Here is a 26,835-nt window from a genome sequence, read left to right as displayed (position 1 = left end):
TCATTTCAATTTACAAAAAAAAAAAAAAAAAAAAAAAAAAAAAAAAAAAAAAAAAAAAAAAACGGGCAACTTCATGTTTTTATAGCAAACAATAATTATAAAACAATAAGCCGTGGCTCTACAGCCCTTAAGGGTCTGGTCTATCTCCCTACTGTTAGTCTCCTTCCCACAATCCTACCTAGAACCGTGGAGATCTTCAACCGGTAATGTTGTGACGTGGGGTCATCACGTCGAATCCTCAGCCGTTGTAGGAGGCATCCGTGACCGGGTTACGCTCCCCAATTTCCTCAAGCTGGTGGGTTGCACCGACCCTATCCACAGGCGGAGAACCTAGAGACTGAACCCAGGCGGACTCGAACCCATGCCGTCTAGCAGCCGAAGCCCAAAGCACAGTGCCTTAGACCGCACGCCCGCGGAGGAGGACATAGTAAACAATAGAACAGCAAAAAATGAGGTTGATCGAAAAAAGTGGGTGTAAAACTATTTTACGTTTTCAAAATTTTTAAAAAATGAGACTTTTATGTGAGAGATTGCATGTAAACTTTATGACTAGAAATTTCTCCTAACTTTCACAGGATTTTCTTGCCTAACAAGTGTGAAGTTAATAACAAAATAAAATATTTAATCATTGCAGTGTATTAACTGTATGGAAAACGTAGTAAGGAAGCACAGTTTTATTTGATAGTCTCTCCCCAATGATGGAATAATAATAATAATAATTGTTTGGCAGTAAATAGTGATTTTTTTATTATTTATTTCTAATATTAAATTTCATATCAGCGGTCTAAGCACTCCCTACAAAGATTTCTGGTGACAGCTACGATTCTAGGCTGACTTCCGTGGCGGAGTGGTAGCATAGCGCGCCACGACGCCAAAGGTCCCGGGTTCGAATTCCGAACTTGGCATGGCTTTTCTTTTTCAATGTCCCCTGCCCGCCGAGTGATTAGCACATCGCGCTACGACGCCAGGGGTCCTGGGTTCGAATCCCGGCCTGGGCATGGTTGTTTGTAAGTGTCCATACATCAATTTCATCATATCATTACTCATTTCCATCTTCGCAAATTAGCCAAAAGTGGCACAAAAGGCGAAGTAAAATAAAGCAAATCAAATCAAATCCAGCTCCCCCCAAAAAATTCTGCGTACGCCACTGGATACAACATAAAGGAAACGTAAGAATGCAAAGGAACACTCTTGAAGTGTCGAGCAAATGCCCGAAACCGGGCCATAGAGAAGCAAGGCCACTACTTTCAATTCTTGTAATTTGACGCGGCTAGCTCCATGAGAAGCGGCGTGGGGAGAAATGCGATATCGGATATCAAGGTAGACACCGAGGAAGGAAAGAGTAAGGCGGGCGCGGTCAGACAGACCGGATGAGTTTGTTCGGCGCAATTTCTGCGCGTTGCGCGCGCAACGGACCGCGCGCGCGATCTCCTCGGCACGGGAAGATGCGGGTCGTGAGTTATTAGGCTTAGCCGTTCTTTAGTCTTGCGGGCCCCGACGCTGAAGCCAGTGTCTCCGCACCGAAGAACAGGCCGTGCGCGACCGTCAGCCCCATCTCGCGGCGAAACCTTGAACTACGGAGCAATCGTGTTGCACGTCCTTCCCCTCCTCTTTGTGGTAACTCTGAATGTTTTTTGCCGCTGCGAGTAGGAAACGTGCTGATTTCTATCATGCCAACAAGAGAGTAATTTTATCTTTTTGAGGGTAACCAACGAATAAACACCTCTTGGAACATTGCGACAGAAATGGTCTTGCTTCAAAATGCGTGTGTAATGAAAAACAGTTGCTAGTGCGTGTGTGTCTGTTGATAAAACACTACCAAAACTCGAGATCCAATTGAAAGTTGGGAACTGTATCAGTGCTTTTTGTAAATTCTTCCCAGTTTTGTTAATGTACATTACAAGGCAATGGTTATAAGGCGGAAATAAACAAAGATTTCATTGTTGAATATGAAGAGTGCTGGAATAGTCGTGTATTTACGCATGACAATCCTGACGCTTCTTGCATCGCAAGGTAAGTGAATGGAATTCTTACCCTGAATCTTGGTTCAGTAAAAACTTTGTTGTATGATGCTTGACTGACGTTGCTTGATGCTCAGTGTTAATTGGGAAGTTGAACATTAATGATAAATTGATGCAATCTATAAAGGAATGAGCTCAAATATTCATGCCTAGCCCACGGGTTCGAACCCAGAACCTTTGACTTTGCAACATGTCACGATAACCACTTCGCCGTGCAGGTAGCCTAAAGGAGGTTCGCTAACTGGTGCACAGCGGTGACTTGATATATACAGGGTGATTCAGAAGGCGTGCAAAAATTAACCAGAAAAATGGGTGATGCGCCACCGAACAATTTGAGATAGTCAACCTAGGGTCGAAGAAGCCAGCGTAACGAGATATGGGCTGAGATATGTCGAGCTCTAGCATGTACTATGGTCTATACGAATTACAAATAAGTGACATCAATGGACAGGTAGTAACATTGCTTTTTTACAATGACCAGTGACATTTATTGACTTTGATTTACGTGTATGAACTACTTTGCTTGACATTTGGAAATTAGTGACATAACTTTGACAATCAGATGTGAACAACATACGTATAATCATGTACCTAACAAAAGTTGTTGAAAATGTCGGCGACGAACCAGAATGCAAGCATGACAGCAGTGTACGAAATTCTGTCACACCCTTTAAAATATCCCTCAAAGGCGGCAACAATACTGGCAAGTAATTCCTTGTCATAAACAAGTGATTTGAGACATCCCCAGACGGAAAATCGAGTGGATTCAGGTCGGGTGACGTCGCAGGCCAGGGAATAGAACCTCCACATCCAATCCAGTAAACAGGAAAGGTAACATCCAGCTGATTCCGGACATCCATACTGAAGTGAGGTGGTACTCCTTATCTCGATACCCTGGCTTCTCCGACCATAGGTTCTCTATCTCAAATTGTTCATTGTGCATCACCTATTTCCTGCCTCATTTTTGCACGCGTTTACTGAATCACCCTGTATAGTTTCATGAGAGGTTGTGCGACACTGTAGCGCACACTGTGTATCGAACCACGGAACATATTGTCTGCAAGACCAAATCGGGACCCGTTGTTGAGGCACAGTCAGTATATCTTCATAGCTGTTGCTGTCACCTTTTCAAACTGTTGGTAACGATTTCAGTGCAGACGTGCCGGATGACGCTGTAGTATCGCTATTGCCTTGTAATCAGGAGGTACCTGGTTCGATTCCCGGTGGGATGTGTGTTGCACAGTGATTGGTATCTCATTTTAAACTGTAGACCCAGTTCCAATTACTCTATCTGAGTATCAAACAAAGTTTTGATGTTGCAGTGTCAGTACCAGTGGCGGAGCCTAGCGGTTCTAGGTTCAAAATCTGGGTGAGGCATGCACACAGAAAAGAGAGTGCATCAGTTTTAATTGCAACTGTGTGTTTAATTGTTGGTTTCTTGTTTCGTTATTGTACAGTTACCGGCAAAAAAAATGGGACACTTAGATCCTGAAAGGCGTTATGTGTGTGGCCTGCCGCTACTGCGAAGAGCCGACTTCAATAGCATCTTTTCAATAGGAAGTTATTCTAACGCCGTAGAATTATGCAACACACATAGCGCATTGCAGGGAAGCGAGTATTTCAGGATCTAAGTGTTCCATTTTTATTCCGTTTAGTGTACAAACTTCTGTATTTTTTATGCAACAAGAGAAAGTGTAGTGTTACGATGAATGAGAGATACTCGAATTCTTTTTTCCACTTGAATCAAAATTTAATGCGTTTCCTTGCGTACATCCATTTCATTTCATAATTGGTTACATGAGAGCTTTACTCTGCATGCACTTTTATTTTTTTTAAAATTTGACTTAAAATCTGAAACGTCATCTAAAAAAATTTACTAACATTTAATGGATTGTGTCATATCTGCTTACCAAAACAGGAAATATTATTGTAAACATCAGGATGAACTAATTGTATTTTAAGAATTAAAAATAAATTTTTGGAAGTTAAATTATTTGATAGCGAATCTAGTAATAAAATATTGATGAAAAAACTAGACACAATTTAGTGCATATGTAATATCTGATGCATTTGCATGCTGTATTGAGTATGCACTTCCTCTTTATGTAGATTCCTGCGTTGACTGATCTATTTACTTTTCTGTGTATGGGCTTCTCAACATGTTAGTTGATTCATCAATTTATCAATTCACGGCTGGGTAAGAATTAATGGGATGGATGCCACGGAGTCCTTCCCCTCCAAAACACTCAAGTATCCATGGCAACAGAGGACAATTTTCAACACTGCCACCCCATTCCTTGATATAGAAAATAAAATAATCCTATTTGTAACACGAATGTTTACAAATGTAAACCTGTTCACTTTTCGTGCTTTCAAACATCGTATTACTACAACCACTGACACTGCATTCAACTGTTGTGGAACTGACAACATGTAACAAGTTTATTATCAAAAAAACACTTAACAATATTTTTATGTGTTTGTCGTTATTTGACAACAAAGGAGTCAAATGTATGGATTTATTGAAGGCCTTGCCGGCCCCAATGGCGGAGTGGTTAGAACATCGCGCTACGACGCCACGGGTTCCGGGTTCGAATCTCGGCCTGGGCATGGATGTTTGTGAGTGTCCATTCATCAATTTCATCATATCATCAACTTCTTCTTCTTCTTCTTGAGGCATAACAACTTCGTGTATTTGGCCTTCTCAACAACATATCTCCACTTTACCTATCTTGGATGCTCTTCGTCCAATTCTTTACTTTCATGTTTTTCAAATCTTTGATTACTTCATCTTTCCATCATTTCTTTGGCCTGCCTAAGGCTCGTGTTCCGAGTGGTTTCCATTTACATATTTCTATTACTAATCTTTCATCAGGCATTCTATTTATGTGCCCAAACCATCTTAGTCTTTGTGATTTCATGAAATTTACGATGTTTTCATTCCTTATTAATTTGTTGAGTTCTTCGTTAGTTCGTATTTTCCAATTAACATCAGGTTACAGCAGAGGTCCATAAATTCTCCTTAAGATTCTTCATCATATCATCACTCATCCCAATCTTCGCAAATTAGCCAAAAGTGGCACAAAAAGCGAATTAAAATAAAGCAAATCAATCAATCAATTAATGAAGGCCTTCAATTCATTTACATTATTGAACGCTTATAACAGTTTATAAATGGTTTATGTTGTTTTTCTTAAAACCTTATCAACAATAATATAGAAAGAATTCTAAGGATTTCCACGTCCTTTCTACATTTCGAATTCAACTCCAAAATGAGAACACATGAAGTTCATTAATCTATATACACTGTTGGTCAGAATGTTAAATACCAGGAACTTATAAATAATTCTCTTTGAGGCAAATATGAATACGCATGCATTCAAGTATTTTCCAAGACCCCTTTATACTATAAAAAAGAAAAAAAATACAAATTTCTCAGTGAAAGAACCTTTACAAACTGGTCCATGAGACAAATATATTACAGAGTACTTGGGATGGTTTCATTATGTATTTGTTGCTGTCTATTTTATTGTAGTATAATTCAGCGACTCCGAAAAAAAATCTTATGGGTTACTCGTGTCCGTTTGTGCCCACTACCAGTATCACAGAAACTACAACAGTTGTAAAAATTAACCGGATCTGTCCCCGTGTTATTATTTTCTTTGGGGTATCTGAAAACAGAAATCTTCCAACCAACCCCCCACGGACCCTCAATGAACTTAAAGATCGGATCCGGGAAGAAGTGGCTCAGATTCCTACCCAAAGACTGATAAAGTGTGTGGAAGTAAAGGAGGTCATCGTAGTTATTTTCAAATAAATCAAAATGTAAATGTATTTTAATTTTGTTTGATAGTTCTTCCTCAATGAATAAAGTAGTTAATTTTGATTTAATTATGTATGTTATGTCATAATATTATATGCTATTTTGTCTTTAGTGTGAAGTATTTAAAATCGCCTGATTCATTACCGCACCCCGTGCAAATGTGTGTGTATATATATATATATATATATATATATATATATATATATATATATATTTCTTTAATATTTTGCATCACTATGATCACACATTTTTTGCTTCTAGCCTCTCATGTTGCATTATAATACAAATAAAATCATCACAATTCTTTTAAGTTCCTATCCTAGTACATATTTTCTCTTTGAAACAACTAATCTGTGTATTACCTTTCTTTGCCGCATACACTGCCATCTGTTGATAAAATGTGAAAACGTTATCAAACATCTCTTTGCGTACGAGTGCGAATTCAGACCTTTCAAGATTTCCAATAAAAACGTTGTTCAACACCTTATAAATGTCGAGTTTGTTGGACATTGAACTTTCTGTTTTAATAATAATAATTGAATCGCGTTCGGACGACTCAATATACTGTATTGTTTTCAACAATAAGCTATTCAACGAAGTCGCGACTCATGTAGGTAGAGAGAGACCCCCTGGACTTCTATTAAACAATGGATTATGAGGTGTAAACCCTTCTTCCCCGTAAAGGAATTTCCAAGACTACTTTGAAAAGTGTTTACCAACAATTGTGCGACACGTTAACATACGAGGGCTGATCAAAAAGTTCGTGCCATCAGGTTTAAGGAATCAACGTAAGAAAGGAATATTTTTTCCCCCAACTCCATTTACTTTTAAACAAACAACATCAACTGCACTGTGAAGACAATTGCCAGGAAGGGTTAAAGGGATGTTCTGCTTTTACATTTTGGGAAAAGTAAAAAAAAAAAAAAAAAGCCGGAAGTGTATGACTAAAATACTAAACGGGTGGGTTTGGCCACTTAGAGATTTGAGAACTATCAATCATGATTATATCGATATTTAGGACCACCAGCGGCGGCGCCAGGATTAATCATCTAGGGGTGCTGAGGGGGTGCGGATTAAAATTTATGGGATGCGACGTTGAAAATGAAGAAAACTTGAAATATGCATGCATGTTTTAGTCCCTAAATCAAATATTAGGCAACTTTTGGTAGGCATCTATGTGATAAGCTAATGAAACTGAAGAATCCTATATAGCGACTGCCTTCATTTTTGCCCGATTTTAGTACAACAACGACGTCTGGAAATTTGAAAGGAACAGCTTGTTCAAGGGAGGCCAATGACATATATGGACGACTCGAGGATTTTTTCCATGGATAGGCAAGCATATCCTCCTCCCCAAAATAGTGTTTCTCACTCTCTAAAAAAATCCCTTCAGTTTGAAGTTACCATGTTCCTGCAACGCTCTTATAATAATTAACAATGTTTACGTACGTATATGGCCGTGAATGAAATGTACACTTTTAGATTGACATCCATTGTTTTAAGTTCACATTATGCACATATAGGCTAATCTTGGGTTGGACCTACAGTTTAAAGTGGGATCGGAACCACTATGTGCCTCCACCAAGTTTAGAACTCGGGATCCCTTGATTACAAGGTACAACCAATTGAGGTTCAATATTAAGTTATTAATCAAATATTAAATGCTTTGTACAGGTAACAACAACTGCTGAGTGTTCAGCTTGTGTGCGTTAGGTAAAATAAAGAAATCGCTACTACGCGACCTAAAGTTCTGCTATTTGAAAAAGAAATAACACAATAAGTACGAAATTATGCAGTCACTTTCATGTAATTATCAATTCACTTTTTTTATACAGCTTTACTTTTCTGAAAATGTTCCTTTGCTTTGTTACACCTCTTTTCATATGAGGTCGTTTCACATAATACAGTGTATCAACAGCGCAAATGAAAACATACAACTGACACTGAGTTACATACATTTATCGAAAAACGCAAACAGACTACTTGCAACACAAGAAGAAAAATATTAACAACAATTCTGAAGAAATAAAGACAAGGGGCGCTCATCTTTATAGACTGCCGTGCCGACAGTAGAGGAAAATAAATACAGAATCTCTTTGAGAGTGGGATCAATGCTTGCCTATTGTAAATAATAAGAGAAGTCTCACTTCAGTACCTAACATTCGGCCCTTAATATGACAACGACATGACAGAGTATGACACTGTAAGAGGTAATGTTTTCGGTAGAATATAGATTTATGACAGGGGGTGCTGATGGGGGAGCGGAAGAAAATCAAGCACCCCTTCGCACCCCCCTGGCGCCGCCCCTGAGGACTAATGTATCCCCATAATGTTGGGGTTAATTATCCTTTTGCTTACTGTATTAGTAAATAAACAGTATGATTTTGATACAAATAGTATGCGCTTCACTCACTGTACAATTTTCTAAGTGGTAACTTATATTTTGTTTCTTAGATAAGGGTTAAAGTGAGTGCAGTGAGTATAATATCAGTTTATCCCTAGAGGAAATGCTTGATGTTTTTTCCTTGGTTGAATGTTCGAGAATTAATATTATTGAAAGAAATAACATAAAATTCTCCCCTCCATCTACTTAATGTTCACGTTTACAGGTGGAAATAACTTCTATTATGTTTCTTACACAGTAAGGTTTATAATGAGATCATAAGTTCGCTATGAGGGGGGACGGGCTTACGTTGGACATGGTCTGTATTGCCTCATTTCATGTCGGTGACTGAAACAATGTCAAAAAGAAAATTATCCTTCCCGGTCGAAGTTCATTAGTCATGATTTCGCATAATATTCTCATCAGAACGACAGTTACGATTAATATTAGTGCATAAACTGAATTTTCCAAGAAAAAGCCTCGTTTTTTCGTTCGGTTGATAATCAGCGTCGCTTTTCATCGTCGTTACATCCCTTGGAGCATAATTACGCGACGCAACACGGCCGAGCGCACAAAACGCCTTCATAGGATATGGAACCGCATATCAACGCTTTAAGAGCCGCCAATCTCACCCATCCCCACCCTCCATCTCACCTGCGGCACGGGATACCTTTACAGTGCACCCGCGCGGAACATTTGACATCGGGCTTATGCAGTAACCAGCATACTCCGACGTTACAAAGGAACTTTCTACAACAGTCCTTCGCAGGAACACGGCTTAAAAATTCAACAATCACCATGGCAACAATTAAAGGGGACGAGTTCATAACGCGGCACATGTTACTGTAATCAAAGTGTCTAGTCACGATACTGGATGTGGTGTGGGAGGATGTTGCATATGTTCACAAGGCGTGGTGAAAAAGGAGCAGAATGTGTTGTGGACCATGACACAAATTTAATGGGGAGATTTCAAGGGTTCCTCCCCCTCAGTTGCCCCAAGAATACCAGATACATTTTCATTCCTGTCGATTGATTGAACTCAAATTGTAAGGTTCGTCGGCACAAATGGACATTCTCTACAACCTTCAATATATAAGACGAAATATACCCTTATTTAAATTTTTACTTAAAAATTTACAAGGGGTGTAAAAAGTGCCTTGAGAAGCGTTAAAAGTGCAAGGTTGTAAAGGGACCTGCAGAAGACACACATAACATATTAAAATAGTAAGAATAACCTAAGAGCTTCCTCACAGACAGTGGAAGAGTCCAGATCTTCGCAAAAACATAAAACCAATTGTCGTCATGTCCAAACAGGAATGATAAACTGTTGGGAAGATTAAAAGTCTGCCTGAGGAAAGCATATTCTGATACGTTCTAAGCACAATTACTTCACGCGTCGTATTATTTTACTATTAATATTAACTTAATAATACTCAGCGGTGAACGATGAGACTCGGTGAAGTACACAGACTCCTCTCAGGTACAGGGATAGTGTTAGGCAAAGACAATATTCACAGCACAGAGAAATAAAACCACATTACTGCCGTATGTATAAACTGAAAAGTTTTATTCTTTATTTATTGCAATTATAATGCAACTATACTTGAGACGAAGGCGAGGATTTCGCTTTGTCGATGAATTGACTCAATTAAAACGCATAAAACTCAATGCGTGGCTATCGGCAAGCCTATGATCACATAGACCTAGCTTACGCCCCGAACTACCACACCAAGAGATATGCAATGATAACTGAGCCAATATTTGCTCTTTAGCCTTTTATTTCCAAATTAATCTTTAGGCTAACTTTATTATTTGACGTAGAATGGTTGCAGTATTGTGCATATCATCAATGCATGGCTATCGGCGTACCTATGTTCACATAGGCCTAGCTTGCGCCCCGAACTACCATACCAAGATGTATGCACAACACCGAGGAGTTCTTTTTAAGTTTAAAAGCTTCGTCGATCCGTGGCGAAAAAGTGTGATGATTTCTTACACGACATCCTCGCTTTTATACTAATTTCGAGAACACAGATTAAAGTACAGATGAATCACTCACTATCTACAAAAGGATACTATCAACAAAACTGACATCTATACATCTTTAGAAATACAAATTCGTATAGTGCACTCTTGCAAACAAAGATACATTAAATTACCCATAATGTAGCATAAAGTACAATAAACAATAAACAAAAGATATATATTACAAAAAGGGTGCCATATTACATATAATAACAAAGAAATTACGCTTTCTTTTACAAAAATAAATACATCAGTGACATATCTTCTACTGGTGACGTCGCATAAAAATGTGGATCATATCATCTGCCCCTTCCTTTCGGAAACTAAGTTTCAGGAAGGAAGTTATCTACCTGGAGGAAACTTAGTTTTAAAGTACAAACTCTTTCTTTTTATCCTCCGAAAAACGCACCAGTTTTAGGTTATCCAAGTTAACCTTATCATATAATTCTTTAGTCCTTGGAATTAGCAATGTCACAACATTATTTTCCACTTTGTCCACTAGATAAGGTCCTATCCACAACATAAATAACTTTTGAATGGTCCTATCTAGTGACGAGCTTAAGGAATGGTTTTTAACCATCACGAAGTCTCCAACTGTCACTGTCTTGGCGTTTCCCTTCTGTTTTAAATCCTTCGACAGCTTCTTCTTCTCCCTGACTTGGGATAAGAATAATTTGGACTTCCAATCCGGTTGGGCTTCTTCCCGTTCGGGCCAATTGAAATGAGTTAGGATCTCTCTGGGTATAGGATGATTGAAGAATAGTTCAGCAGGTGAATATCCAGTTGTTTCGGAAATAGAATAATTAATTAACCAAACAACTTTTGATATGTATCGCGACCAAGTCTGATGTTCTCGATAACAAAATAAACGAAGTAATCTGACTATCTCTTGATTTGCTCGTTCTATCATGTTCCCCTTTGGATTGTAAGCTGTTGTGCAAACATGATGGATACCACGGCTTTTGGTAAATTCCTTCCACTGCTTAGAGGTAAACTGAGCTCCTCTGTCGCTCAGGGTAAACGTAACGTTTGGATAGTGAGCAAAATATCCTCTCTGAAGCGTGTTTATAATTTCTGTGGTGCTGGCAGTCCGTAAAGCATATGCGGAGACAAAACGTGTACCCACATCAATAAGGCTCAAGATGTACTGGTATCCATTAGACCGAGGAAGCTTCCCAATCAAGTCCAGAGAAAGCATCTCATGAGGTTGCTTGGGACTGATATGAAGGGTCTCCTTGAGTATCCCTAATTTGTCTGGTTTACTCTGGGCACAAATTTCACAATCTCGGATGTACTGTATCACGTCATCCTTCATGCCTTTCCAGAAGTATCGTACTGCAAGTCGCTTCAATGTCTTGGATACTCCAAAATGTCCAGCTTCATCATGAATTATTTTCAAGAGAGGTTGCTTCATTACCACCGGAACACACAGTTTCCAAAGGGACTGATTGTCTGATCCTCTCTTAAATAAAATTCCTTCTTGAATGCGATAGGAACGATGCAATCTGAGGTTAGGTTCCTGAGAATTTAGAGATTGGAGTAAATTTTTGCAGAATTCATCTTCAGATTGTGCCTCTCTCCACTTGTCGACGTCATCTATTTCTCCTCTTTCGGCCCACAGGTAGTTTATTCTGAATGTCTGCTGGCTATTTTCAGGTTGAATCTGGGGTATATCATCAGCAGGATATCGAGATAAAATATCTGCCAGATCGTTTTGGCGACCAGAGACGTATACTATTTTATACTGGTACTGTTGGAGTTTTAGAGACCAGCGAGTCAAACGACTGTTCCAGTTACGGGCGTCTTGTAACCATACCAACCCTTTATGATCACTGTAGATAGTGAAGGGCCTACCTTTCAAATAAACAGCATACTTCTCAACTCCAAAGATGATGGCCAAACATTCTAACTCATGGATGGAGTAATGGCGTTCGTTCTCCTTCAGTTTTCGGCTTGCATACTGAATGACCTTTCTCTCTTCACCATCCATTTGGAAAAGAATACTACTCAATCCTTTCCCAGAAGCATCGCATTGGATACAGAATTCTTGTTCAAAATCAGGCTGTGCTAATTCAGCATCTCTTACAAGTTCATTCTTCAGTAGCTGGAAACTTTGTTCTTCCTCGTCTCCCCAAATCCAACGTTGATTTTTACCTAACAGCGTGGTGAGCGGTTCAGATTTAGCTGCAAAATTTTCAATGAACTTCCGCCTTCAGTTGGCGAGGCCAAGAAATTTCCGAACATCCTTTCTAGTTTTAGGTTTAGGAAATAACTTAATGGCTGAATTTTTGTCTGGTTGGATTTTGATCGCATCTCCAGAAACAATGTGACCCAAGTAGGTAATTTCCTTTTTGACAAATTCACATTTTCGCAGCTTTACAGTCATCCCCACTTCTTGGAGTCGCTGCAACACTTCGTCCAGATGTTCGAGATGCTTGGAGAGTTCTTTGTCGAAAATCAGCAAGTCATCCATATATTGAGTTAGATACTCTTCGGTTTCAGGACCAAATACAGCATGCATGGCAGCTATGAAAATTGACACAGCACTAGAGATACCAAAAGGCATTCGAGCAAACATCCACTGACGTCCTTTATAGGAGAAGGCAGTACATGGTTGGCAGTCAGTTTTTACAGGGATCTGTAAATATCCAGAAGCCAGATCCAGATTTGTAAAATAACGAGCACCTTTAAATTTTTGTAAGGCATCCGAAATGGGCTCAACTGAATTTCGTGGAACACGTACAATTTTATTCAAATTTCTGAAGTCAATGCATGGGCGTACTGTACCGTCAGGCTTGTCGACTACAATTAAAGGGTTCAAGTAAGGGGAATTACAAGGCATTATAACACCCCATTGTCTCCACCTTTCTAATTCTTCCTCCAGGAGTTTCCTTTTTGCTATAGGTATGGGATATGGAGATCGATACACAGGTTCTGTGGTTGTGAGTTCAATCTCACACTGGAAGTTTTTAATAGTACCTGGTCTCTCGGAAAATACATCTCTATGCTTCAATAAGACGTCTTTCAATTGGCTTCTACCCCTTTCGCATAAAATCTCATTCGCATTGACCTTCTGCAGAATGTCGTCAGGACTAGCCGTCCACTGATCGACATGGGAATCTTCACGAACATTTCTTACATACATCCCTTTCGAAGATCCATTATTCACGAGGTCCTGCTCTACCGGAACTCCGTCTACGGTGAGGGATAACTTCTCGCGCTGTAGGTCTATTCCTGCTTCATATTTCCTGAGGAATGGGTAGCCCAAAATAAAGTCAGCTTCGAGACCCTTCAAGACAAACATGTCCTCCAATAAATTTCTTCCAGCAATCTCCAGATATACTTGTCTACATCCTGCAACTCTAGTTTTGTTTCTCCCAGTGAAATCAGTCAGCCTAACATCTGGACATGTTTGTAACTGCAGTGATGGCAGCTTCTCTTTAATCTTCTTCCAAATGGCGTAGCTCATGAGATTACATTCGCTGCCAGTGTCCAGAACACAAATAAAATCGACGCCGGTTACAGTTGCTTTAATTAACGGAGCCCTGGGTAAATTTTCCTTTCTAACTGCCTGTTGTAGTGCTCTATCTAAACTTTGTTCTCCCTCATTCAGAGTCAGCACAACAAAAAGATGATTATCTTCACTATTTATATCGCTGTCATCGGTTCCCAGAGAAGTCCAAGATTTTAGCCCAACCGTGATCGGGAACGAAGAATTCACGTTGGGCGACTGGCTAAATCCGACTGCATACCACTCGGATTAGCACTAGTCGATGGTGCCCAACAAAAGTCTCTTGTCATGTCGACGCTTTGACGTTGCTCGTTCGTCAAACGTGAAGCAGAAGGTTCAAACGGAGGCGCCGTCGCTCTGAAGTTACTGGGTTCAGAGGCGTTACGTGAAGAGTCACGGGAATGATCTTCTGGATCAGATCTGGAACGACGCGGCCCACGTGCGTAGTTGTTCCTGCCATCCCTTCTCGGAGGATTACGCCGCCTGTTGTAATTGGAATATCCATTCCTCTGGTTCTGCATAACTTGTCTGACTCTGGGTTGTTGGTTTCCAATTCTATTTTGTCTGGGAGCATTTCCCTGGCCTGCACCTTCCCTATTCCACACAGGTTTCCAACTGTCCTGTTCCTCAAGCACCTCGAACCTTTTCAGAAAGTCGGCTAGCTGCCGTACAGTTTGAGGAGAATTAGCTAGACTCAGACTGCGAACTCTATATGGAAGCTGGGAGATGATTAAATTCACAATCTCAGGTTCTATGTAATGGACAGACAGATTGCGGTAGGCTGAGTAAATAGACCAGGCATATTCCTCCATGCTCATACCGGACTGCTTTAAGTATCGGCGAGATCTCACTGCTGTCAGCTGCCTCTCTTTGGCCTCTTCTGAAGCATATTGTTTGCGAAAACGACGGCAGAAATCAGAATAGGACTTGAACTCTAACTGGTTTGCTCGAAACCAATGCTCAGCCTGGCCCTTGAAAAGCCGAGGAATAATTTCCAATCGGTATTCGTATGGAATCTGCATTAAATCAAAATTGATATTAAGTTCTTTTAAGTATTGCTCAGCATTCTGGGCTTCCAGGTCTCCCTTGAACTTCGACAAGGAATTAAGGTCTGCCATCCTTGGAGTTCCAGTCATTGCTGATCGCTGAGTTGTTGGCGGCGACTCATCTGGCCCGCTCCTTGAATTTCCATGCCTTCGTGTTCGCTTCCTGATTTTTGCTTGATACTGAGAATCAGAGCTGGTGCTGGAAGAGGAGGAACTGCGATCTTTCTTCCTTTCTAGACGTTTCCTCTTTGTCCTTTCTTCATAAAGACTGTGCCGGGCCCTGCGAGATTCACGCTCTCTGTAACCTCTGTCATCGCCCGAAAGACTAAAGGTAGGTGGAACAGCAGACGCCACTTCATTAGCTCTTGAATCAGCAGTAACTCGTGGGCGACAGACTTGTTTGTCTTCTCTAGTTCTCTCTCCACCGGCTCTGTCCATCGCTTCATTTAGTTCAATGTTCATGGTTGGCAACGCTGCACTCTCAGCAACTGCAGACGGATGACCAGCTGTTCGAGATCCAGTTTCTGTTTCCGTTTGTCGGGTAACGTGCATGGTCTCTAACTGATTCGTAAGTTGTTCTACTTGAGTTTTTATTTCCTCAACGTCCTTGCTTCTTTGAGACACAATTACTGAAATCTGACTAATATTTTCTTGGATCTCAGCCCGTAACTGTATTTTGTCAGACTCGGCCTCGGCCAATATCTGTTCCATCGTCAGCTGTTTTTCAATAATCTTATTGCACTCCTCAGTGAATCTCGAATTAATATCCTCTGCATCGATGCGAACACTTTCCGTGGCTTTATTAACATCGGCTGCCAAGCTACGCCGGAACTCATCAAAGTCCATCTCTCTAGCCTGCCGAATTTCTTCAGAGAATCGGGCCCTAGTATTCTCGTTCTCAGACTTTAGTTGTTGTATTTCACAGGCCATCTCGCCTATTTCAGCTCTTAAAGCTTTCATAGATTCACCGTGCTGCTTACTGATATCATCCTTTAGCAACGCACATTCTCTGAGGATATCTTCCTTCAATATGTCAGATTGTCTACAGATATCAGCCTTCAGTGCTTCAGACTGTTTACACATATCAGCCTGCAATGTTTCAGACTGTTTGCAGATATCAGCTTTCAAGCTGGTAATGGAATCAGCTTGCTGTTTAATATCAGCCTGCAGTGTTTCAGACTGTTTGCTAATATCAGCCTGTAATGTTTCCATACTTTCAACTTGCTGCTTGCTAATTCCTTCAATCATGGTTTTTAAAGCTTCAAACATATTTAATGGATCAGATGTAATAGTTGTAGACAATGATTCACATTCTTTACAAACGAAATCGGTAGACTCGTGGCTTTCAGTTCGAATATCTAGGCCACAACATTCAAAATGTAGAAGCTTTGTACATTTCTTGCACACAAATGTGGTTTTATCTTTATCAATGTCCCGACAACAATCGGGAACATTAAGTCCTGAACTCGAAGTGAGATTTTTATTTGCGCTACGCAAATGCTTCTTGTCCATATCGAAACAAAATAACTCTGTGCTTTTCAATAAATATGAAAGTTCAGTGCTCTTGCACAATTAATCTCAACTTTAAACAATTGTCTTGCCCTTGTACACTACAAAATCGAGCCAACACGTTGAGCTGCCACTTGATACGTTCTAAGCACAATTACTTCACGCGTCGTATTATTTTACTATTAATATTAACTTAATAATACTCAGCGGTGAACGATGAGACTCGGTGAAGTACACAGACTCCTCTCAGGTACAGGGATAGTGTTAGGCAAAGACAATATTCACAGCACAGAGAAATAAAACCACATTACTGCCGTATGTATAAACTGAAAAGTTTTATTCTTTATTTATTGCAATTATAATGCAACTATACTTGAGACGAAGGCGAGGATTTCGCTTTGTCGATGAATTGACTCAATTAAAACGCATAAAACTCAATGCGTGGCTATCGGCAAGCCTATGATCACATAGACCTAGCTTACGCCCCGAACTACCACACCAAGAGATATGCAATGATAACTGAGCCAATATTTGCTCTTTAGCCTTTTATTTCCAAATTAATCTTTAGGCTAACTTTATTATTTGACGTAGAATGGTTGCAGTATTGTGCATATCATCAATGCATGGCTATCGGCGTACCTATGTTTACATAGGCCTAGCTTGCGCCCCGAACTACCATACCAAGATGTATGCACAACACCGAGGAGTTCTTTTTAAGTTTAAAAGCTTCGTCGATCCGTGGCGAAAAAGTGTGATGATTTCTTACACGACATCCTCGCTTTTATACTAATTTCGAGAACACAGATTAAAGTACAGATGAATCACTCACTATCTACAAAAGGATACTATCAACAAAACTGACATCTATACATCTTTAGAAATACAAATTCGTATAGTGCACTCTTGCAAACAAAGATACATTAAATTACCCATAATGTAGCATAAAGTACAATAAACAATAAACAAAAGATATATATTACAAAAAGGGTGCCATATTACATATAATAACAAAGAAATTACGCTTTCTTTTACAAAAATAAATACATCAGTGACATATCTTCTACTGGTGACGTCGCATAAAAATGTGGATCATATCAATTCAGTACATTCAACAAGAATATGCCGTATACTTATAACGACATTACAAACACGAAACATTGGAGGGTCATTCCTGTCAGTTATTATTTATTCTATCAACACCCCTATCAGCCTTTAATCCCTAGTCAAGTTAGTGACATAAATTTTCCCATTTGTTTGTTTCAAGTTCACTTTATGCGCAAAAAGGCATATTTTTGGATCTTAACACAAAGCTCTAGCAGGTAAAATATGGATTCATGCCCAATTCACAGACTGCCTGAATTCCTTCCCGATTCACCAATCATGACCCCCGGCGGAGTGTGACACTTGCAGTCTTATCGCAACTCTTCAAGATTCACAGATTTCTCCCCTCCCCTTGTCCACAATACGCGACCACCTCCTCGGAGGAAGTACCTTACCACTCCCCCACAAGCTCCACGGATTCATTCAATAAACACACACGAATTGACGTGTTTGTGCGAAATGAACATTTTGTGATCCAAGTAAAAGTTGTTTGGTTTATGAGATTTGAACCCTTGAAAAATAATGATGGAGGTAAGTTTTATTGATATGTAAACTGCGTTACTTCCACGTTACGTACCTGCTCAAATACCGTTATGATGAATTATGTACATACTTTTGTTTGCAGCCATTGATAAGGCAAGCTTATGTAATAGAGGGTGTAATAAGTTTTCGATGATGCCCAATCGACTGAGTCTGCCCATTTTGACTCGGGTTTTTCTCCAGTCAAATGCCGTAATCACGATCTATATTTTTGCTTTGTAGCCATTTAAAGAAACTCTGTATATGTAATATGTCGTTAACAGATTTTCAATAATGGCTATTTTTCTTGCAGATGATAGATTTGCATAATTCTCTCTAATAGGTAGAAGGACAGTGTCCTAACCTAACCTAACCTAAAGTGGGGAGGGGAGGGGTGAAATCTATGAATTGGGAAGAGGTTCTGCACGTGAAAAGAAGACTGCACGTGTGCTGGGGGTCGGGAAGGAATTCAGGCAGTATGTGGATTGGGAATCTGTGAACTGGGAAGTCAACAAAATATGAAATACATCGCCACTGTTCTTTATTTATGAACACGGATAAGTGGCGTATCGGTGAAAACATTTTAGTGCAGGTGCCAGTGGCGGAGGGATTCAGCGTAATTTGCTACGAAGCCAGAGGTCCCTGATTCGATTGTTGGTGAAGCAATGCGCTTTCATAATTCATTTCATATGTACAGTAGAGCGTCGATTATCCGAACGTCGGTCAACCGAACGACCGCTTAACCGAACTGTGTACTCGCTCGCACCTGTTACTCTCCCACCCTACCGTCCATCATCCCCCTCACTCCCAAACCAAGTTTCCCACAGTAGTCGCCGCACTGAGCCACCGCTGGCGGAACATTGCTTCTAATGGGGCCTTCATAAGGCGCTGCTGACCGGCCAAGCCGCCAGTCGCTGTGTTTCAACAATCAGCACACTTCTGTCGGTGTATGTATTGTTCATGCAAAATGCGTATGTAATATGTACATATTTTTGTTTAATAAACTGTACCACATACTATATATTCCTACTAAAGTTGCCTTTGTACGTTACTTTGTAATACTTAAAGAGATGCCTGTTTTTATGAATAAATTTACTGTACAGTACTTCTTTTTGGCAAATAAACATGTACAGTTCGATTATCCGAACAAACCAGTTTTCCGAACACCCATGTCCCCCAATTACTTCGGATAATCGACGTTCTACTGTATATCAATCATCTTTGTCGTAGCGATTAACCCATCATCTATAAAAACGACGAACAATAACCAAAATGGAAATACATGCCGTTGCAGTGTAACCCTTTGCATTGTGTGCTACTCTTATGGTCTTATGTATTTTATAAACAGTGTCATCAAAACATAGCATCTAGGTGAATTAAAAACAGTAATCTTTAATTCGACGTGGAATACAGCTGGGTATATTTTTCTGGAATGAGTTGGTGTAAGAAGAGTAATTCTGGAAGTGATCAAAAAAAGAAACAGAAATTGGCTAAGACACTGACTAGAATGAACTGCCTGCTAAGAGACACACTGGAAGAAATGGTTAACGGGGAAAGGATTGGTGAAGAGGAAGATATCAGCTGATAGGTAGTATCGAATTAATGTATCCTGCGCTGTCATGAAGCGCAGGGAACAAGATCGGAAAACCTGGAGTTTGCAGTGAAAAACTTGCCTTTTAAGGAGAACGATGATTGAAAACCCTGAAGAAGAGAGTGACGTCAGCTCTCGAAAGCTTGGAATCCTTTCCATAAGTCACCGAGAAAATAATTTCAGGATTATTGTTGGTTTCAACCATCTCTAGAAATGAACACTTGTTCTACAGTCAACATACTTTTCCAATGGCTTTTCTATGTTCCTCCGTATGTCGAGGTACCCTTCTGTCTCTCACTATGGGTAGTTGGAAAATCTCTCACCAGATGCCATATCAGATAACTGAAATCACGAATGGAGAAAAAGAAAAAAAACAGTATTGGTTATAGCAGACTACGGAAGAGGGTTGGTTAATAATAGTAATTTCTCCAACGAAAACCAATTCAAGATACCAGATTTATAAATTTCTTGCGTAACAAATAATATTCATATACCGAGATACCGAGGATCCCGTAGGCTTAAACCAAAGATACCGAAGATACTGAAAACATCCAAGTACCGAAAATACCGGTCTCCGATACTTCCAGTAGTTTAAAATGCCAGTACGAATATCCACATATGTATTTTCAGTAGCATTAAAATGTTCACAGTTTTTCAATAATCCTTCTTTCTAGTATCTTGAGGTCCATTGAGGTCTGAATTTAATTCTACTGAGACAGAGAGAGTCTTTTGAAAATGCCGAAAAATGAAGAAATGACCAGTTTTCCACGCACTAAAGAAAAGAATGTTACAAATAGTCAGAAAGAGGCACTACCCTAGCTATTAAACTTTCATATTGTGTGTAACGAAAAAAAATATAAATCTACTCTTCAAAAATTAATATTGCTTAACATTCCAATAGATAGGTAATTCGTTTTCATAGCCAGGCCCGATTTAGGGGAATGAGGAGGGCTATAGGAGGATCTCAAGATGTTGTTAGCCCCGAGCTTCCACATACTGTATTTGAGTCTGTTTCCATTTCTATTGTAGCTGGACCTTCTCTTACACGTATTTGAACATCTGCTTTCCTTCCGCACAAATATATATATATATATATTTCATGATTACAGAAAAATGATGTTCAGGTTTGTCTAATTCTTACAATATAATTTTTCTTGCGCTGAGGGCTGGTAGATGCAGCCGAGTTTTCTCCTCCATGCACTCACTTCCCCTCACGCGTTCATTGATCGAACCTTCGCGAGCCACTTCTTGCGCAGAGGTTTTTTGTACGTTTGCCTGCTCCGGAGATTAGCAGTTACAAGATAACATGTGGGTATTGCAGAGATTCGAACTCGTGACTGTCAGTGTCCCAGTGCTTTAGGATAGTCCGTACAGGCCAAAGGCTGGTGTTTATCACGACCATGGACGCAACTGCGCATGCGCCAACTGGACGAGTCGAATGGCAAGATAGGGGTGAAGGATGCAGTGAAACGAAGACAGGGAAAGTAGTTCCTTAACAATCGCCTGCTGACAGAACATCGAAGTTTCAAACGTATTAACTTCCCTGTAGTAATGAGCTGCCACGAACAACCAAACGCACACAAACGAAATACTGATTTGAAATTAAACGAGTAGTTTCGACCGTGTTTCTACCTACTTTCTCTTTTGTACGAGGGCTGTTCGTTTTTTAATAGGCCCTTCAGAATCACCTACTGCTTCCGATTATGGAAAATGTCTCCCGCGAAGGCGTTTCTTCAAATTGGAGAAAATAAAAAAGTAGCATGTGGCTAGGTCTCGATTGTACGGAGGATGAGCACTTCAAATCGTTTATCGCGAGATATTCCGAATCAATATTTGTGATGTGCGGTAGTGCATAATCGTGGTTTTGGAACCCACAGCGCACAAACACGTCACATGAGTATTTTTTTCTGTTACCCACGTGTGGGTGGCACCCAATTAAATTTTCAGTATTTCTGATAGTACTCTTAATGTTATTCGACGATCTGTTATTTTCTTTGCGTAAGAGCATTGACCGGAGCTCCAGATCCACCTTCCTTTAAAATTGATTGTCTCCACCCTTCAAACCACCTTCCAACTGTCCTATAGGGAAGAACAGACTTTCCATAGGCCTCAGGTGACGATTTGTTCAGACAAAATCTGCAAAATTTCAACGCCACGTATTGTTCGTCACGTGTTACCTCCATTATTGCCATAAGCGAAATTGAACATGCCTCAACCTCGACGGCTGTCACAGGCGCACAACTGAAGTCAAAACAATGAAACTAGTACCGCATGTACATTACACATTAAATGAACAATATATACATAAAAATATGTTTTAGTGTGAGAAATTACGTGAGTAAAAAAAAATAACCATTCTTTATTGAACTGCCCACGCATTCGGACACTGAAGCCAGCATTTATGTTTCAAAATAGACTGCTTGTAAATGCTTCATAATTTTCGTCAATGATGTTTGCATATCAATTATAATCAAGCTGAATTCTGCAGAAACAAAACGGAGGGAGGGGGAAAGTTACGATACCAAAACGCAAAGCCATGCTTTTCCCGGCTTCGGTTATTTCGCCGTTGAGTATTCTAGGAGCCCAGGACGTGTTGTTTTGCTTCGGTGACAGTGATTTTAGACGCGGTGCGCCATTACCATTTGAATCGGCGAGCGATGGAGCGTGTCTGATGCAATTATCGAGTGACAGGTCTCGTCAGGAGACGGCGCTTTCATAATGGACGGGAGTTCAAAATTTGTGGAAACGACGTGATAATTCCCGCAGCTAGTCATGATTTTTAAATGGACATTTTGTGTTCGTCATTGTTTTCATGACGTCAATTCACTAAGACCGTCACTCCTTTTTTTTACTCCGCAAATATGTATGCATGTGTGGTGGATATGTGCATATGCATACATTGAAACAAGGTTACTAAACGACTAGGCAAACTGTTACAGTGCATAGAGAGCGTTTAGATGAAAAAACCCTCTTACGCTGGCCACCAGTGCAAATGTTGCGCTGACTTTTGGAGCTATTTATATCTACCAATCTTCTTCTAGGCTCTGTACCCTAGAACAAATGGCGAATAAATGGGAATTATTGTTGGTGTACGTGTAGGAACGTTAATGTTTTCTACGATCAATTTCAACTATTTTGATTGGTTGAATAACATAGTCAGGTGTAGGGCACACACACACCTTATACTGTCCTGTGACACAACCAATGTTGCCTATTGACAAAAACACAAGTTTTTATGAATATGCCATAATTATCCCCATAAGTCGTCTGTAATGCATAAAATGCGTAATAATTTATCGTTCTTTTATTACTTCGATACATACCAACAGAGATCGATACACAGAAAATTATTGCAGCGACTCCATAGCTGTCTCTTATCCATGTGTCTTTTTACTTCGTACAAAAACTTTTTTTACACCTCAGTAGCTTTTAACTCATTACGTTCATGCAGAACATGACTTTCTTCTTTTAATGTTTAAAAATATCCACATAGATAAAGTTAATACCCAGCGGAAGGTCCTATTGCTTTTTGTACAAAAGTCACATGCGTTCAAAATCTTGCTTACGTGACTTTTCGTACACCCTGTATTATTCAATATTATTGATGAATTGATTGAGTGATGAAATGATGAAATTGATGAATGGACATTTACAAACAACCATGCCCGTGCGGGATTCGAAACCGGGACCCCTTGCGTCGCAGCACGATGTGCTAACTACTCAGCCACGGGGTCCGGCGCAAAGAACTTGGATTACATTTCTTACATAGCAAGGTAAATAATGATATAATTTATTGTACGATCTGGGACGTCGAACCTGGATATGGTATTCTAACACCTGTTCAAATGCATGTTTGTATCACGGAAAGCACCATTATAACTAAACACGTACGAAGCACAAGGCTTGGCTGTTTGACAAAGTTTCCCATGGCGACATTACTGGGTGCAGGAACGAAAGCCTTGCGGTAGTTGATGGACTGAATTGCTTAATAGGGTAGGCGTGAAGGTCACAGGGGCACATTAAGCAGAAGTCATCAGAAAGCTGTCGCCACGAATTGACCTTTGAGTGAGCTCCTTGCTGCTCTTCAATTATGCACTCGTCACCAGATGCACTGTCCTTCGTAACTAACTGATCTGAAACAAAGTTATTTATCCACGAAACTAGATATACTACTTAGAGCCACACTGGAAGTTTAACTCGGTATCAGTTTCGTAGAATATGTTACTTATTACCGCAATAGTTAATACACACGTGATTTACCTTATTTTCATAGCATGTTTCCAAAGAATGAATGAAGTTTAATCGAAAGATTTTGACCTAAACCCCGTGACAAGTTAAGTTTGCAGCAACTTTTAACATATATAGACCCAAACGTGCGCGGAGACTGTAGTTTCGCTGGAATACTGCAGATTTTCTCACTGTCTGTGACATGAACAGCTCGGCGGTTGAGACAAGACTCGCACGGGAGATTCTGAACGTCATTTCCGCGTGGATTAATACATAAAACCTGCTGCAAACATAACCTGTCGTGGGGCTTAGACATAAATAGCTTGTTTAGTTAGTTTCTTTTGTGAGGTAGGAGTACATGCTAGGAGGAGTGTTTTCTGAAAGTTCCCCGATTTCCCCCCGCTAGATATCCTGCAAGAAAATGTGAGTGTGGGTAAGTGACAAGAGATATGGAATTTCGAAATGAAGAGCTCTGGGGTAAAACATAATATGTGACATTTTGGTCATTATTGTAAATAATGTAAATATAGTAAAAAGAGCCCTTCTTCAATTTTCGCGTGTAATTATCATGTCACTCTATTTGCAATGGACTCATTGAACCCTTCTAAAAATAACAACACGAAAACAATTTATCTACAGTATAGCTTCTAATACTCTTTCTGCTTAATGAACTCAAAAATTACCAAAATGCCACTTACCATATTTTACCCCCGACCCCTTCAAAAAATTCCGTTTCTAACTTTTCGACTCAAGCTTACGAGGACTCGGGACAATCCCTCCTAAGCGATTCAAGCCATCACAATTTATGAAGTTCATAAAATATATGTATTACTGTTTTGTGACCTCACAAATAAATGTAATAGTGTAATATCATAGTGCAACCCCCCTGAATAACGTATTAGGAGACCCAAAAAGATCCATTTCTACGTCATAGCGCTATGAAAATGTTGGTCTCCTTTCTTTTACCGTTTTTGTAGAAGTAGAAATGTTACTCCGTAATTTCGATTTTTTGAACTTCGGGAACGTAATTTGTAAAACAGGCAACTACGGTACCATATCAAAAGAAAATTATTTTGGAAGTTATTTGAATGAATTATCCTTCATAGTATAGAAGTTACCTAATACAACATTCACATATAAAATTTTAGAAAATCATAATTCCGTTAACCGAACACCATAATTACGATAACTGTATAAATATTTGTGGCAATAGTTTTTGGTTAGCTTGTAATCACAGGTTACGCCATTGACAAGACCATAGCCAGAATCTTATTTCGGGGGAGGGGGGTCATCCCATATCAGCAGTCGCCGGCCCCCGTGGCGGAGTTGTTAGCACATGGCGCTACGACGCCAGTGGTTCCAGGTTCAAGTTCCGGGCGGGGCATGGATGTTTGTGAGTGTCCATTCATCAATTTCATCATATCATCACTCATCCTCATCTTCGCAAATTAGCACAAAATCGAAGTAGAATAAAGCAAATTAACAACAACTTATCAGCAGTCACCATCTAAAGGCGAACACTTGGGGGTAGAAGTCCTGAATATAAATTTATCAATATATTACAACTTGTTATACAAAGTATTTAATCCTGCTAAGGAAGTAAAATTAACCACTATTTCCTACGAAACATTCGTAAGATTTTGGGAGAAGGGCTTCAGCCCCCAGAGTCGACCCCCCTGGCTACGTGGTTGGTCATTAACAATGTCGGAGGGGATTGAGGAATGTTCCCGTCCCTCAGTCATGATCCTTGACGCATTCACCTCTACTCCTACCCACAAGTAGATAAAAGAAATTTGGTAATTCGGGGAAAATACACACTGGAAGTGCTTAACCGAAAGAACACAATCAGATTCAGCTAGTTTTATATTTGTGAATAAAACTATGGAGAATATAAATATTATGGAGCAACATCAATTTATCCCTAAAGGGGAGGGGGGAGTATTTTGCATGATTATCTAGGGAAACTAGGTGGAAGAAACGGGAAACTTTCAGAAAACGCTCCTCATAACTTTCACCTTACAAAAATATAGCTTTAAGCTAGTTATGTCTAGGTACCCCTCTATTTCATCTTAAAGTTCCTAAACTATAAGTTGTTATTTTCGATTTGTTTCGAATTTTCTCTTGTAAAGATGATTTTTGAAAATCTCAGTTTACAAGCATGAAGATAAACTGAATCAATATTACCCAGCACAGAATGTGTTATTTGAGAATTTTCACTAATCTGGTTCAGTCGTTTGTATTTCCGATCATCCTACATTGACTGACTACATGGCATAGTACATTTCGATGTCAGTCACGAGGAAAGTAGACACCTGCAGCGAATTCAGAACGATTGCATTCGCTCCGTTTTCGGCATAAACTATTTTGTACACTTGACACGGTACTATGCGAAAGATGAGTTCAAATTAACCACTAAACGCAGTAAAAATAATCTAATTCTATTTTTTGGACTACGTATTAGCTTTTGAATATTTATGTATTTTCTTTACTTGTGTGTGTGTGTATGTATATTACACATTACCTGTATTGTTCGCTTTGGTTAAGTGGTAGAACTTTAGCCTAAACTTCTCCATGCAAGCAAAAGTAAAAAGAGATAAATATAAAACTAACCGTTGATTTTCATCTTACCTGGCACACAAGTGGCAGCATATTTTCATCATGGCGGGTAGTGAATTTTGTGCTTGCAGACCTTAACACAATTATCAGTATCTATGAAATGATAAATAAGTCCAAGACACCTTGAACAAAAATCATTATATCAGAAAATTTTTGAGTAAATTTTATGTAATTATAGTAATTTATATTAACCTCTTCCTTAATTAACATAATTCATTCTAAAAAATATTTACAGTATTTGTTTTATGAGTAGGCTACTCTAAAGGGGACCCTTATGAAAGGAAGCTGTTAATCCTCAGATCTCGTTTCTTCTCTACAGTAAGCACATGTACTAGCATGCCAAACAAGACATTTGTGGAATGTACTGTTTTGGTTTTGCATATCAATCAATCTTAGATTTTTAAAATAGTTTTGAGGTGATTGAATCACAATATCTTTGAGAGGTAACCATAAAGATATGATC

At 39.6% G+C, this 26,835-nt stretch overlaps 1 protein-coding gene across 1 annotated transcript in view; it reads left to right on the top strand.

The window, feature by feature from the left end:
* The first annotated feature begins 1,494 nt into the window (after positions 1 to 1,494).
* The window catches only part of LOC145987197 (uncharacterized), a 113,036-nt gene continuing 87,695 nt past the window's right edge, over positions 1,495 to 26,835 (top strand). The window contains exon 1 of the mRNA XM_083121714.1: positions 1,495 to 2,013. Coding sequence (XP_082977840.1) covers positions 1,950 to 2,013 — 64 coding nt within the window. The 5' untranslated portion in view covers positions 1,495 to 1,949. The remainder of the gene's footprint in view (positions 2,014 to 26,835) is intronic.

Source organism: Lepisma saccharinum, chromosome 4, assembly GCF_977018435.1.
Source record: "Lepisma saccharinum chromosome 4, izLepSacc3.1, whole genome shotgun sequence".
Taxonomy (NCBI): Eukaryota; Metazoa; Arthropoda; class Insecta; order Zygentoma; family Lepismatidae; genus Lepisma; species Lepisma saccharinum.
Note: the sequence above shows the minus strand (reverse complement) of the source record. Positions and strands in the feature narration are given on the sequence as shown.